The 14,167-nt window shown below is 52.7% G+C and overlaps 2 protein-coding genes across 4 annotated transcripts in view; one reads left to right on the top strand and one right to left on the bottom strand.

The window, feature by feature from the left end:
* The first annotated feature begins 656 nt into the window (after positions 1-656).
* On the top strand, positions 657-11,654 carry ARAF (A-Raf proto-oncogene, serine/threonine kinase). Of its 2 annotated transcripts, XM_026451539.1 has the most exons (16): positions 657-813; positions 2,448-2,602; positions 2,766-2,869; positions 4,342-4,444; positions 4,528-4,682; positions 4,795-4,893; positions 6,193-6,334; positions 6,438-6,465; positions 6,540-6,685; positions 6,784-6,986; positions 8,589-8,765; positions 8,858-8,904; positions 9,415-9,533; positions 9,769-9,900; positions 10,719-10,853; positions 11,074-11,654. In XM_026451539.1, the coding sequence occupies exons 2-16, from the start codon at positions 2,507-2,509 to the stop codon at positions 11,206-11,208; spliced, it is 1,821 nt and encodes a 606-aa protein (XP_026307324.1). In that variant the 5' UTR covers positions 657-813; positions 2,448-2,506; the 3' UTR covers positions 11,209-11,654. The 2 variants fall into 2 exon arrangements, with proteins under 2 accessions (XP_026307324.1, XP_026307325.1); XM_026451540.1 differs by lacking the exons at positions 657-813; positions 2,448-2,602; positions 2,766-2,869 and adding an exon at positions 2,959-4,189.
* SYN1 (synapsin I) overlaps positions 11,646-14,167 on the bottom strand; it is a 59,737-nt gene continuing 57,215 nt past the window's right edge. The window contains exons 12-13 of one of the 2 annotated variants that reach the window (XM_026451537.1): positions 13,718-14,167; positions 11,646-12,717 (exon numbers count right to left, since the gene is read on the bottom strand). The exon at positions 13,718-14,167 is cut by the window's right edge and continues 178 nt beyond it. In XM_026451537.1, coding sequence (XP_026307322.1) covers positions 12,582-12,717; positions 13,718-14,167 — 586 coding nt within the window. In that variant the 3' untranslated portion in view covers positions 11,646-12,581. The remainder of the gene's footprint in view (positions 12,718-13,717) is intronic. The other variant, XM_026451538.1, reaches the window with a different exon arrangement.

Here is a 14,167-nt window from a genome sequence, read left to right as displayed (position 1 = left end):
AAAAATTTTACAGTTACAAGTTTTCTAAAGGAAATGATCTAAGAGAGACGTCTCTCTCTTTTGACACCAGAGAAAATTCGATTTTTAAAAATTTGTGTTTACCCCACAATACCTCCACACATTGACTGGCATCGTGCCCCGTTCCAAGTCCGCACTTCCCTCTTTACCTGGCCACCTGTGACTAGTTTTTCAAAATCCTAATCAACCCCATTCCTAAAGGAAGCCTCCCAGACAGAAGGCCGCCCCTCCTAGGGCCAGCCCCCCAGCCCCCACCACACCAGAGACCCGCTGTCCTCAAAGGCTATGAACTACAGTCTCCTAGAGCTGGTGAACATCGCTGATCATTTGTTCTGATTCCAACCCATTTCAAAGATGGTAAAACTGAGACACAGGAAAATCATAAAAGGGTGCTTAGGGAACTGGCCCAAAAAGGGTACTTAAGAATTTCTCCGTCCAGATGCCAGAGCCCTAAGGTCAGCCCCAAATGACCTTAAAAAGTCCTGCTTTATTCGTCTATGCCACGATTGAGGTTAAAGCCCTAGGCACGCAGGTCTTGCCCCAACTGCGCCTGCGCGAGTCAGGACTTGCGCTGGCCCCAGATCTTGACGTTTCAGGCTGCCCCTCCTAATCCGGAACACGACTCACATTCCGTTGGTCTTGCCTTGACAGACGTGACCCTGATCCAATAAGAGTGGAAGGATGAGTCCCGCAGAGCCAATAACGAGAGTCCAAGAGACGGCGGAGGCGGACTCTGTGAGGAAACAAGAAGACAGGCCCAAGATGGAGGCGGCGGCGGCTGTAGCGGCGTGACAGGTGAGGGCGGACCCGGGAGGGCTCGGTTTCTGGAGCGGCTGCCGGGCACGGGCAGGGCGCCCGGACCGAAAGCTCAGCTCCAGGATGGCTGCGCCCGGGCCCCGGCGTCCCCCGCCCGGAACCGGAGGAGTGGTTTGACCCGGGGCGAGACCATCGTCGACAGCGGGGGTGGGGTGGGTAACAGGAATAGGCGGGCAAGGCTGCCGGTGATGGTTTCGCCCGCTGCTAGTGGTGGTGCGCCTGCGCAGAGCCGGAAGCCCTTTGGTAGGCGGGACCCTACCGACTGGTGCCGGGATTCCGTCTTAAACCCCCTACGGTGTCCAATGAGCTTTCCTTACCAACTGCGGGGAGTGTGTGGAAACGCGGTTCACTCCCCGGTTTCCGTATTCTGGGTCAGTGTCTGACCCCCCGGGCGGGAGAATATCTGGATTCTCACCTCTGTAACCGCCTTCCATGATCCCCCATTCAGTTTACACCAGTAATGTGCCTGTGACCCCCTCACTGGTTGTCAAGGAGAATTTTGGAGCTCCCTCTTTACCTCCATTTTTCTCCCCGCAACACCATACCTTTCTTCTCCTTTTGCTATGACAGTGCCTGGTGATCCACCATTACCTCCCCAGTTCGGCTCAATGTCTGGTCATTTCCATTTCCACCCTTCTCCCCATTACAGTCCCTAGTGACACCTGTTACATCTCCCTTCCGCATAGTATGTAGTGACCCCCACCCATGAACTCCTCATCATAGAGTCTTGGGACTTCCATTAGCCACCTAACACGGTGTCTGTGGTCCTAACATCAACATTACACCCCAGGGTTTAGGGATGTCCACAGTGCCCTTTAAGGATATGTTTGGTGCAATCTCCATCTTCCCCAAACTAAGGGCAATATCTCATGATCTTCTCTTTCCTATCACCCTGCCTGCGACTCCTCCCTCACCAGAGTATCTGGCACTTCCCCGTTCTCTGTTAAAAAGCCAGGACACTTTGGGAGGCTGAGGCGGGTGGATCACCTGAGGTCAGGAGTTTGAGACCAGCCTGGCCAACATGGTGAAACCCCGTCTCAGCTAAAAATACAAAAAATTAGCCAGGCGTGGTGGCACGTGCCTGTAGTTCCAGCTACTAAGGAGGCTGAGGCGGGAGAATGGTTTGAACCTGGGAGGTGGAGGTTGCAGTGAGCTGAGACCGTGCCATCGCACTCCAACCTGGGCAACAAGAGCGAAACTCTGTCAAAGAAAAAAAAAAAAAACAACCAGGACATTCTGTTCGTGCTTCTTATGTACCTGACAGCTCAGTGCAGTGTGTATTGACTTACCCATTGGTCCCCAGCACAGAGTATTCTGTGCTCCTGTACCCTCCAGGACAGTATGCTCTGTCCCCCTTCCCTGTTCTCTCCCCGCCAACCCTGTGCAGTGAAGCTGAGACCTTGGCACTCATGAGTGAGAAAAGCAACAGGAGGGTCTGAGCAGAGGAGGAACTGGAAGGACTTCAGATGTGAGCAGGATCTCTTGGGCTGTCATGTGAAAATTAGGCTGCAGGGGGCGACAGGAGCCTGGACTTTGAATTTTGTTTTGTCCCCTGCCACTTTGCTTCCAGACTATCATTATTGGACCTCTGAATTCTGTCTGCCTTCTTGTAGGAGCCCCATGGCACCTGCCCAGCCCCACCTCAGCCCATCTTGACAAAGTCTAAGGCTCCATGGAGCCACCACGGGGCCCCCCTGCCAATGGGGCCGAGCCGTCCCGGGCAGTGGGCACCGTCAAAGTGTACCTGCCCAACAAGCAGCGCACGGTGGTGAGTCATGGAAGCGAAATGGCAAGGGCTGTGGATGGACCCAGTTGTAACTCTGGGATCAAAAGGGTGACAACGGTTGGGGGAGGCCTTTGCAAAAGGATGGGAACATCAACTGTGGCCTCTGTTGGGCAATGAGGACCCCTACATCTGCACATATACACAGGTGACTGTCCGGGATGGCATGAGTGTCTACGACTCTCTAGACAAGGCCCTGAAGGTGCGGGGTCTAAATCAGGACTGCTGTGTGGTCTACCGACTCATCAAGGGGTGAGTGTGGCAGCCCCACGCCCACCCACTGGGTGCCCCACCTCCCATCCCCTCCTCAGTCATTTGATTCCTTCTGTTCTTTATCACAGAGTCTTCCATTAGTCTTCCCTTAGTCTTTAGTGCCCCCTTATCTGCAGAGTACGTGTTCCAAGACCCCCAGTGGATGCTTGAAACCACAGATAGTACCGAACCCAATTGCTATCAGCCGGAGCATGTTTCTATTCTTGTCTTCTACCCATAAATGTAATGCCTTTTCCGTCTTAACTAAGCATGTATCATGTACTCCGGCCATCACTTTTGCAATATGAGGTATGACGTCAAAACTAGCATGAATTTATTTTTCCTTCTTCACAGTTCCAAAGATGGAAGATTCTTTCTTACAGTAGATCTCAACAACCTCAGCATATGATTTTCTTTGCTTTCAAGTCAAGAACTTTTACCTTTTTGCCTAAAGGAAGCACTTTACAGCTTCTCTTTGGCATGTCCAAATTGCCACCAACACTACTCCTGTGCTTTGGGGCCATTATTAAGTAAAATGGCGATCACTTGAAGACAGCCACTATGATATTGAGTCAGTTGTTTGATAACTGAGCAGGCTACTAAGTGATGGGTGGTAGGATAAACAGTGTGAATCTTCTAGATAAAGGGATGATTCACATCCTGGGTGGGATGGTGCAGGATTTCATCATGCTACTCAGAATGCACGCAATTTAAAACTTATGAATTGTTTATTTCTGCAATTTTCAATTTAATACTTTCCCACCCGGTTGACCACAGGTAACTGAAACCATGGAGAGTGAAACCACAGATAAGGGAGGACTACTGTAGTTCAAGTAATCTATGAGTTCATCCATCTTTTGTTTTGTTACTTCATTGGTTCATTGGCCTGTAAGGTCAGCCAACTCATTCTCCCCTGGCCCCCAAGTCCTTACCCTGGTCCATCACTTCCTTCCAGATTTCATCTATTTTGTCCTTTCACGATGTCATGACTTCATCAGCTCTCTTCTCCCTCATTTTCCCCATTCTGTGTCTGCTGAGTTGGGTCTTGCTGACCTTATTTATTCCTCTCTTGTGGGGTTCCTTAATTTTTTATGCAGTTCACACACTGCACTTTATTTGTTGTTTCAGTGCCCCCTCAGCCCCCTTTTCGGGGGCTGGCTTAGTGCTTCTAAGATGTAGTTGTTTAGTTTCATTTGCTTCTCCCCTTCCGTTCCAGAGCATGGACTCTTCACACCGTCCTGCCTCTCATTACCCTTGTGGCCCAGGGCCAGTCATTTTATCCCTCTGAGCCTGTTTCCCATCTGTGAAGTCGGGGCGAGGGTAATGACTGATTCCTAGAGTTGCTATGATGAGAATTAAACTTGCCAGACATGACCCTGTGGGTAGCAGGCTTGGAGGGACTTGTGGGGGTTCCCTGCCTCACCATGGCCCCTGCCCACCCTCCCATTCATTCCTTTCCATGCCCTCTGTAGACGAAAGACAGTCACTGCCTGGGACACAGCCATTGCTCCCCTGGATGGCGAGGAGCTCATTGTCGAGGTCCTTGAAGATGTCCCGCTGACCATGCACAATTTTGTGAGTGCAGGGTGGACGGTGGGGGCGGATCATGGTGGGGAGTGTCCTTGACCAGGTCTCAAACTTCCCTGCTCTGGCATCAGGTACGGAAGACCTTCTTCAGCCTGGCGTTCTGTGACTTCTGCCTTAAGTTTCTGTTCCATGGCTTCCGTTGCCAAACCTGTGGCTACAAGTTCCACCAGCATTGTTCCTCCAAGGTCCCCACAGTCTGTGTTGACATGAGTACCAACCGCCAACAGTGAGCCCAGCCTGGGGTGGGTGGGGGGATGGGGAGCACAGAGACCCAGCCCCAAGGCCCTTACAGACAGCTGACCTGTGTCCCCTTACTTTATACCCTTCATGCCCTCAAGGTTCTACCACAGTGTCCAGGATTTGTCCGGAGGCTCCAGACAACATGAGGCTCCCTCGAACCGCCCCCTGAATGAGTTGCTAACCCCCCAGGGTCCCAGGTAGGGGTGCCTTAGCTGAAGGGCTACTGGGGGAGAAAAAGAGCCGGGGACTCTTGTAGACCACAAGCCATACTTTATTCATTTGTTTACTTGACAAACATTTATTGAGCACCTACAAGTGTGAGTAAGGGCATGAAACTGGGACCTTGGGCAAGTCACCTGATTTCTCTGGGCCTCAGTTTTCTCATCTGTAAAGAGGGGATTATGATACTTTCTACCATATAAGGTTCTGCTGAGGATTAAATGAGTGAAGACATGTTCAGTGCCTAGAACAGGATCTGGTATAGTGTAAATAATCAGTTCTTTTTATTATTAATTATAAATATATTTATAAGCATCTAACTACATTGCTAATTCTTCTAGTATAACTATACTCGAGCCTTTCCATTTTGAAATATGTATTATTTTATCATAAATTACTTCCCTTTTATTGCTTCTTTATGTTAAATATTATACAAAACTATAGCTATATTAAAATATATTATTGCTCTAATATATATTTTATAATGTGCATATTTTATGGTGTATTTATGTTATTGTATCATGTTGTATTACATAATGTTATATAACGTAGAACATCATACATGTTTATATAATACATAAAATAAAGTTAGGGTATTATATTATTTTAAATTATGAGTGTATATGCATTAATTACCTTTGAGTTTCATTTCAGGATAGTGAAGGGAACATTAACATATTTTTATAACTTTACAATATGTTTAGCATATATTATATGTATAACATGTATATATAACATAGAATATGGTAATATGTATACTTTAAAACATTGCTATTTTAATATAGATGATATGTATTATATAACATTTGAAGAGTACATGTAATTATAATATATAATTATAAAATATGATACATTCCCCTTTCCCCACTGTCTGTGTGGCTTGCTATCCTGCCTGTAGGCGTTTACTCCAATGTCACCTCCTCCTCAGAGAAGCCTTTCCTGACACTTTCTAGGAACACTTTGTGTCTCCTTATTTTGCTTTACTATTTTTCTTTATTGCACCTATCACCATCAGGCATATTATATATTTGTTTTTTATTTCAGCCCCACGAGGGCAAGAACTGTTATTTTGTTTTACAGTTTTATCTCCACCACCTAGAATGGTATCTGGCACACAGCAGGCACTCAATAAATGTTTCTTGAAGCAATGAATAATAGTACTGCCAGTGGACATTCGCTCTGTGTGAGCTAAATGCATGTTTATGGCTGGGGGTGGGGTGGGGGCTTTCTTGGTTCTCTGATTCCTGGCAGTGATTTCACAGCCTTTCACCTGGCAGGCCCCACACTCAGCACTGTGACCCGGAGCACTTCCCCTTCCCTGCCCCGGCCAACGCCCCCCTGCAGCGCATCCGCTCCACATCCACTCCCAACGTCCATATGGTCAGCACCACGGCCCCCATGGACTCCAACCTCATCCAGGTTGGTGCTGTGGGGAACAATGCCCGGGATCACTGGGCAGAGGGGAGAGCCATTCCTGTTGGCCTCCATGCCCTCTTTTTGACTCCTGTCCGTCTTCTTCTAGCTCACTGGCCAGAGTTTCAGCACTGATGGTGAGTCCCCCGTGCCTGCACCCTGACCCCCGCTGCCCCACTTGCCTCCGCTCACATCCTTTCTGCAACTGCAGCTGCCAGTAGTAGAGGAGGTGGTGATGGAACCCCCCGGGGGAGCCCCAGCCCAGCCAGCGTGTCCTCGGGGAGGAAATCCCCACATTCCAAGTCACCAGCAGAGCAGCGTGAGCGGAAGTCCTTGGCCGATGACAAGAAGAAAGTGGTATGCTTGAGGGCGATCCTTTTGGGAGCATCAAGGCTGAGTGATGTGGGATGAGGGATGTGGGCAGGCCTCTTAGATGCCACCCATCTGGCCCACAGAAGAACCTGGGGTACCGGGACTCAGGCTATTACTGGGAGGTACCACCCAGTGAGGTGCAGCTGCTGAAGAGGATCGGGACAGGCTCGTTTGGCACCGTGTTTCGAGGGCGGTGGCATGGCGATGTGGCTGTGAAGGTGCTCAAGGTGTCCCAGCCCACAGCTGAGCAGGCCCAAGCTTTCAAGAATGAGATGCAGGTGCTCAGGTGAGGTGGCACATTTGCGTGGATGGGAGTGGCAGGCCCAGCCTTGGCACCTCTCTGGGAAAAGGCCATGCTTGGAGTGCTTTCTGGACATCACCTGTGTTTGTGTTGTTAAACCATCATCAGAAGTTGTTTCTTTCTGAAGGGCGTCCCTTTCCCCTCTGGGAAATGGGTATGTTTAGAGGACCTGTGATCATGCAGTTATTTGGGTTATTAATGAATGGCTCTGCCTCCCAAATGTGAGTCTTCTTATTTGCCGCTGCGAGCTGGGTCTGGGTGTGGGCCACCATTCTCGTTACCGCATTGCCAGGAAGGCTTGCATCTTTCCTTCCCCTCTGCTTGGACTACAACGGTAATGTTCTATTTATAGTGTTGCTTCTTGTTATTCATTAATTCTAATGCCTTGATTTAAACAATATTATCATCACCATAATCTAATCATTGCTTAATTTTTATAATTGCTATAATATGTAATCAATACAGTATTCATCTAGTCATGCTAAGAAAGCCAGGTGTCTCCTTTTTGCTGCTATAGTTACTATGTAGTATAGTACTGTATACCTATATACTACAGGTAGTACTGGATAGCTTCTGCCAACCCGGGGGATGCCGGCATGGGCTTTTCCTCTCTGTCAAATGGGCACAATTATGTTACAGAGAATAAGGTAGCTAATACAATGATCAGTTTTACATTTGAGGAACCTGAGGCCTAGAGAGGTTAAATGTCCTTCCCAAGGTTGTACAGTGAGTACCTGGTGAGGCCTAGATTTGAACATGAGTCCAGACTCCAAGCTCTTTACCTCTAAGCTTCTCATGGTGCTGAACAGGCTCTAATCATCACATATCACTGATATTTTAATCCTGCATCTATCCATATTATATTGATACATCAATGAGGAAGGTTGGCATTCTACCTTCTCATCTGTGAGATAGTCACAGACCCAGGTAATGGTCAGAGTCAGAGGGGTGGGGGATGTTAATGATTAGAAATGCTGCTGTAGGGCCGGGCGCGGTGGCTCAAGCCTGTAATCCCAGCACTTTGGGAGGCCGAGGCGGGCGGATCACGAGGTCAGGAGATCGAGACCATCCTGGCTAACACGGTGAAACCCCGTCTCTACTAAAAAAAATACAAAAAACTAGCCGGGCGAGGTGGTGGGTGCCTGTAGTCCCAGCTACTCGGGAGGCTGAGGCAGGAGAATAGCCTAAACCCGGGAGGCGGAGCTTGCAGTGAGCTGAGATCTGGGCACTGTACTCCAGCCTGGGCGACAGAGCGAGACTCTGTCTCAAAAAAAAAAAAAAAAAAGAAATGCTGTTGTAGGCAGGGAGGGGGAGGGGCAGCAATTCCTCCTCCTGCTTTTGTTGGGAGACTCGGATGGGGAAGCTCCGCATATAAGCCCACAGCAGAGAATCATAGCCCAGTAAACACATCTCACAAATTCATGAAATCTGGCAATGCTGTGGTCCTGAGTACCCCAAAAGACAGGGTGAAAATGAATGACCGAAGAAGGTAAAGAACAGTGCCACTCCTGATGTGACAGTAAGTCACAGTAAGTGACAGTCACTATTTTTCCTCCCCACCTCTGACATTGCCCTCCCTGCCTGCAGGAAGACGCGACATGTCAACATCTTGCTGTTTATGGGCTTCATGACCCGACCGGGATTCGCCATCATCACACAGTGGTGTGAAGGCTCCAGCCTCTACCATCACCTGCATGTGGCCGACACACGCTTCGACATGGTCCAGCTCATCGACGTGGCCCGGCAGACTGCCCAGGGCATGGAGTGAGTCTCCCAGCCTGGGGAGGGGTGGGGGGAAAGGGCGGGGGAAATGAGGTAACCCCCAGCCAATCCACCACCTGCCTCCACCCCCACAGCTACCTCCATGCCAAGAACATCATCCACCGAGATCTCAAGTCTAACAGTATCTATCTGTCCCCGGACTGGGGTTGAGGTGGGGGCGCAAGGGCTTAGAAGGATGCCTCTTGTGGGGGTTTTGGGAATTACAAAGGAGAGGCATGTGTCCCAGAGCTCCTTGCCAGGTGGCAGAACTGTGGCCAGCCAGGGGGCTTTAATGGCAGCCTGTTAGTCTGAAGTCAGAGGTGTGGCTGGTTCAGGTACTGTTCTTGGGAACTCTGGTTAGAGTCTGATGTGTGGCAGTTGTGGAGGGCATTATGGTCAGCATCAGAGGCATAGTGAGTTCGGGTGCCCTCCGAGGGGCTTCCTGTTCAGGAGTCAACAGCGGGGCTGAGTGTGGGGGGCACTAGCAGGCGTTCCCTGCCCATGTCAAGGTTGTAGATAGTTGGTGTGATATTAAGGGGCTCCTGGTCCGGATCAGAGGGGTGAGTGGTATAAGGGCACCAATAGTAACCTCCCAGGCAGGGTGAGAGGCATGGCTATTAGGAGTCCCTGTAGTGGTCCTTGACCCTGGCGGACATCTTCCTACATGAGGGGCTCACGGTGAAGATCGGTGACTTTGGCTTGGCCACAGTGAAGACTCGATGGAGCGGGGCCCAGCCCTTGGAGCAGCCCTCAGGCTCTGTGCTGTGGATGGTGAGTTGGGCCAGGCTGGATGAGGGGTACGTGGGGATGTAGGCTCCAGGATTGGGGTGTGTGGGGCTGAATGGGAACGGGGATGCCTGTGCCAGGTGTAGGTGTCTGGACTCCTCATGTCCCACCTCGTGTGGGTGGCTCTGAGTTGTATCCTGTGTGGCCAGTGGGATCTGGGACTGTGGACCGGCCATTTGCTGACCTCTGTGGTCCCTCTGCCTGGTCTGGCCTGTTGTAGGCAGCTGAGGTGATCCGTATGCAGGACCCGAACCCCTACAGCTTCCAGTCAGATGTCTATGCCTACGGGGTTGTGCTCTACGAGCTCATGACTGGCTCACTGCCTTACAGCCACATTGGCTGCCGTGACCAGGTGAGCCCCACACCTTACCCACAGTTCCCTGGGCTGAGGGATCTCCTCAGGCATCCATACCCCACATCCCCTCCTTTGCACTGATGAATGCCACCCTTTCCCCAGAAACCTAAAATTTTGTGGGATAAAGACTCCCAGAATCCCCTGGGCTCCAGACACCTACAATGAATTCTCTGGGTCTCCCCTACCCCGGCTTCCCTCTTCTCACATCCACAGCTCTCTGGGACAAAAATCCTCGAAGTCCAGAATACCCCGAATCTCTATACCTAGAATCCCCCGAGGCCCCCACATACCCCAAAGCCCTCTGTATCCCTAGACGCCTGTAGTCCTCTGCTCTGGGTACTCAAAATCTCCCAGATCTCATTTCTCCCCAGAAACAGAGCCCTTTTGTGCTTCTGGAATAGTCACAGGCACCCACAGTCACCTAGGCCTTGGGGTATCTAGCAGGCCCCAGGGCCGGGGTACCTAGAACCCTCTAGGCCTCAGACCCACACAGAAGTACAAGCTCCCCCAGACACAGAACTCCATGTTTCCCTGACACTCAGTACTTTCCAGGTCCCTAAGCCTCCTAGAAACTCGTGGGCCTATAATCCTCTGAGCCCCAGATACCTACAATCTGAACCCCAAATTTGAATCCCTCTGTTCTGAAAGCAGAGAATCCTCCCAAGTCCTCAGTGATGGAGAATCCTCTGGGCCCCGATACTGACAGTACCCCAGTTCGCTAAAAATGAACCTCCCAAGCCCCTCAATACAAAATTCCTTGGGCCTTCCAGCCCCTGACCCCAGATCACCCCTTTCCTGCCCCACTCTGCCCCCAGATTATCTTTATGGTGGGCCGTGGCTATCTGTCCCCGGACCTCAGCAAAGTCTCCAGCAACTGCCCCAAGGCCATGCGGCGCCTGCTGTCTGACTGCCTCAAGTTCCAGCGGGAGGAACGGCCCCTCTTCCCCCAGGTGGGCTGGGTAGGAGGGCTGGACACCTTGGGTGGGTGACTCTGGGATGGAGGAAGACTGAGATGGAGGCAGATGTGAATGTGAAAGCTCAGAGGGTGTGTGTGTGTGTGTGTGTGTGTGTGTGTGTGTGTGTGTGTGTTTCCCCATGAGGCTGGGGTCTGGGGCTGTTGGGATGCCCACAGGGCTCTGGACACCCCTCCTCACCCCCACCTGCCCTCAGATCCTGGCCACAATTGAGCTGCTGCAACGGTCACTCCCCAAGATTGAGCGGAGTGCCTCGGAACCCTCCTTGCACCGCACCCAGGCTGATGAGTTGCCTGCCTGCCTACTCAGCGCAGCCCGCCTTGTGCCTTAGGCCCCGCCCAAGCCACCGGGGAGCCAGTCTCAGCCCTCCACGCCAAGGAGCCTAGCCCACCAGCCAATCAATGTTCGTCTCTGCCCTGATGCTGCCTCAGGATCCCCCATTCCCCACCCTGGGAGATGAGGGGGGTCCCCATGTGCTTTTCCAGTTCTTCTGGAATTGGGGTCCTCCCAAAGACTGAGCCCCCTGCCTCCATCATTTGGTTTCCTCTTGGCTTTGGGGATACTTTTAAATTTTGGGAGCTCCTCCATCTCCAATGGCTGGGATTTGTGGCAGGGATTCCACTCAGAACCTCTCTGGAATTTGTGCCCGATGTGCCTTCCACTGGATTTTGGGGTTCCCAGCACCCCATGTGGATTTTGGGGGTCCCTTTTGTGTCTCCCCCGCCATTCAAGGACTCCCCTCTTTCTTCACCAAGAAGCACAGAATTCTGCTGGGCCTTTGCTTGTTTATTTTGTTTCCCGACTCTTCTCTTGGGGTTCAGAGCCGCTGAGGGGTGGGATGAGTCCAGGCAAGGAGTGGAGGTCAGGGGGAGGTGCGGACCACATAAACAGCGCCACTGCACGCATCACCACAGGCGGCACGATGAACGAGGACCACATATGCCAAGCACGGCACAAGAGGAGGCCACATCAGTCACAGACACAGACATCACGGCAAAGGTGGGGAAGCGGAGACCACTGGCCTTCCGTGTGCAAAGGATTCTGGGAAGATGGGTGGAGTTTGCATATTTAAAGACAGCTGTCAGAGGCAGGAAACTGGGTAGGGGGTCCCTGGGGGACCGCTGGGGATCTGCATGTTCGAAGGCCACCCAAGGTATTGAATGAGGTTGAGGGGGCTGGTGTTGGGTGGCATTTGAAGATGTGGATCTTCAGAGGGATGGAAGATCCATGGGAAGGGGCTCAACAGTAGGGGTTTCTTGAGGATTTGGAAAATTGTGATGGGAAATAGGTGTGCTGGAGAGATTTGGGACCAAAAATAGGGTTTTCCAGGAACTTCAGGGCTCCAGGAAGGGATTTTGCAATGGGTTGCCTGGTATTTGGGCACTTCCAGGAAGGAAAACGCCCTCTGGGGAAACCAGGGTCGGAGGTCTTCAGGAATCTGGAGGTCCTAAAACAGAAGTAGATCTTGAAGTGACCAGGAGTGGGGTTCTAAAAGGACTTGGGGATTCCACATGTGAGAACTGGATTTACGGCCAGGAGGAGTCAGGTTTCTCAAGGTACTCAGGGATCTTGAGGAATGAGAGGTGGAATCTTGGAGAACCAGGAGATGGGTTCTCAAGGGATGTGGAGACTCCAAAAGTGAGAAATGGATTCAGGGCCCAGAGAAGGGTTGCCCAGGGATTTTGGGGTTCTCAGAGTGGGGTATCAGTCGGAGAAGAGGCTGGCGAAAGACTTCCTCAGGCTGCGGATGGTCTCAGCTTTCACCTCGTCCTGGCTAAGGCTGGGCCTGGGTGGGGCTGGCTCTGGAAGGTTGAAGGCATTGGTCAGAGACTGGGATTTGCTAGAGAGAGACAAGGTGGAGGCGTGGGAGGAAGGGGGAAGAGGAAGGGGAGGAAGGGGAGAGAAACACAAAGTTACCCCAGGCCCGGCCCCAGCCCTGCCCCTCTGATTCTGGGGCTGTGCCTGTGACCTCCCCACCCGCCACCATGGGCCTGGACCCTAACAGGTTCTCCAGGCTGGGAGGACTCAGGTGGAGTGGGTGGAGTCCTGGGCCAGGGAGGCGAGATCTGGGACAGGCTGGGAGGACTTGGATCCAGGGTGAAGTGTCGGATTCATGGGAAGAGTCCTGGGCAGAAGCTTCTCTGAATTCTTGGCTAGTTTGATACAAAGGGGAAGATGAGCAGGGAGGTTTCCAGTCTAAGGGTGAGGTGTCCAGGAGGGCATAGGAAGGGCTTGGACCAAGGACAGGCTATTGGGCAAGTCAGCCTAAGGCAGAGCAACTGGGTGGAGCAGGGAGGACGTCTGAGCTGGGGTGGGAGTTGGAATGGACCAGAAGAGGCAGATGGTTGATGATTCGCAGGGAGACTGAGATGGGCCAGAAGGATGTGGAGAAGGAGGAAAAGTATGAGGGTGGAGTGGGAAGAGCGAGATGATAGGAGGACTAGGACTCAGGCCAGGAGTTTTAGGGATGGGTTGGGACGGGGAGGGCCAGTTTGGCAGGGAAGGCTCTGGGCTGGGCAGGAAGTTGCAGACGGTGGGTCAGCCAGGTGCCTGGGACGCCTTGGAGGAGGAAACTTTCCCAGGGCCTATGAGGAGGAATTCGAACAGAGGGCAGTTTCTACGGGATTCTAGCACCAAATTCCTGGGGTGGGGGTGTGGAGCCTCTGGTGGGCCGGGAGGAGCGAAATCTTGGGGGAAGGGCTTGGCTCGGGCTGGAGAGAGTTCGTGGGACCCCTGCATAGGACCTGGGTCTGAGGAGCAAGGGAGCTAGGGCTACTCTACTGGGGCAGCGGCCCGCTTTGTGAGCAGCAAGGCGGGGGCTGCTGTAGGGGTCCCCTTACTTGAGCTGGGGGTGCGGAGGTCCCCCTGCAGCGGCGGTGGCGGGTGACGGCACGTCCTGGCTGGGTTTCTGGGCCAGCTGTGGCTTGGGACGTCCAGCGGGGCCCGGGCCGCTGGGCCGAGGCTGCTGCGTGGTGGGTGGCCCAGTGCGGGGCACGGGACCCGCCTGGCTGGCCTGGCGTGTGGGGCCGGCTGGGCCTGGGGGTTTCTGGGGCGGGCCCTGGCGCTGCTGCCCGCCCGGTGGGGCCCCAGAGGCCTTTGGCGGAGCCGGGCCCGAGACGGATGTCTGACGGGTAGCCTGTGGGGGGCCCGCCTGACGCTGGGGAGAGGGAGAGGCGGGTGGGCGGGCTGCTGGAGGCGCCCCAGGGCCTCCCGCCGCTGGCCGGGCTTGGCGGCCTTGACCCTGGGTCAGCGGCGCTGCCTGGGACGCGGGCTGCTGGGGCGCTGAGGTG

The sequence above is a fragment of the Piliocolobus tephrosceles genome, chromosome 12 (genome assembly GCF_002776525.5).
Source record: "Piliocolobus tephrosceles isolate RC106 chromosome 12, ASM277652v3, whole genome shotgun sequence".
NCBI lineage: Eukaryota > Metazoa > Chordata > Mammalia > Primates > Cercopithecidae > Piliocolobus > Piliocolobus tephrosceles.
This window is presented reverse-complemented; position numbering and strand designations above follow the sequence as displayed.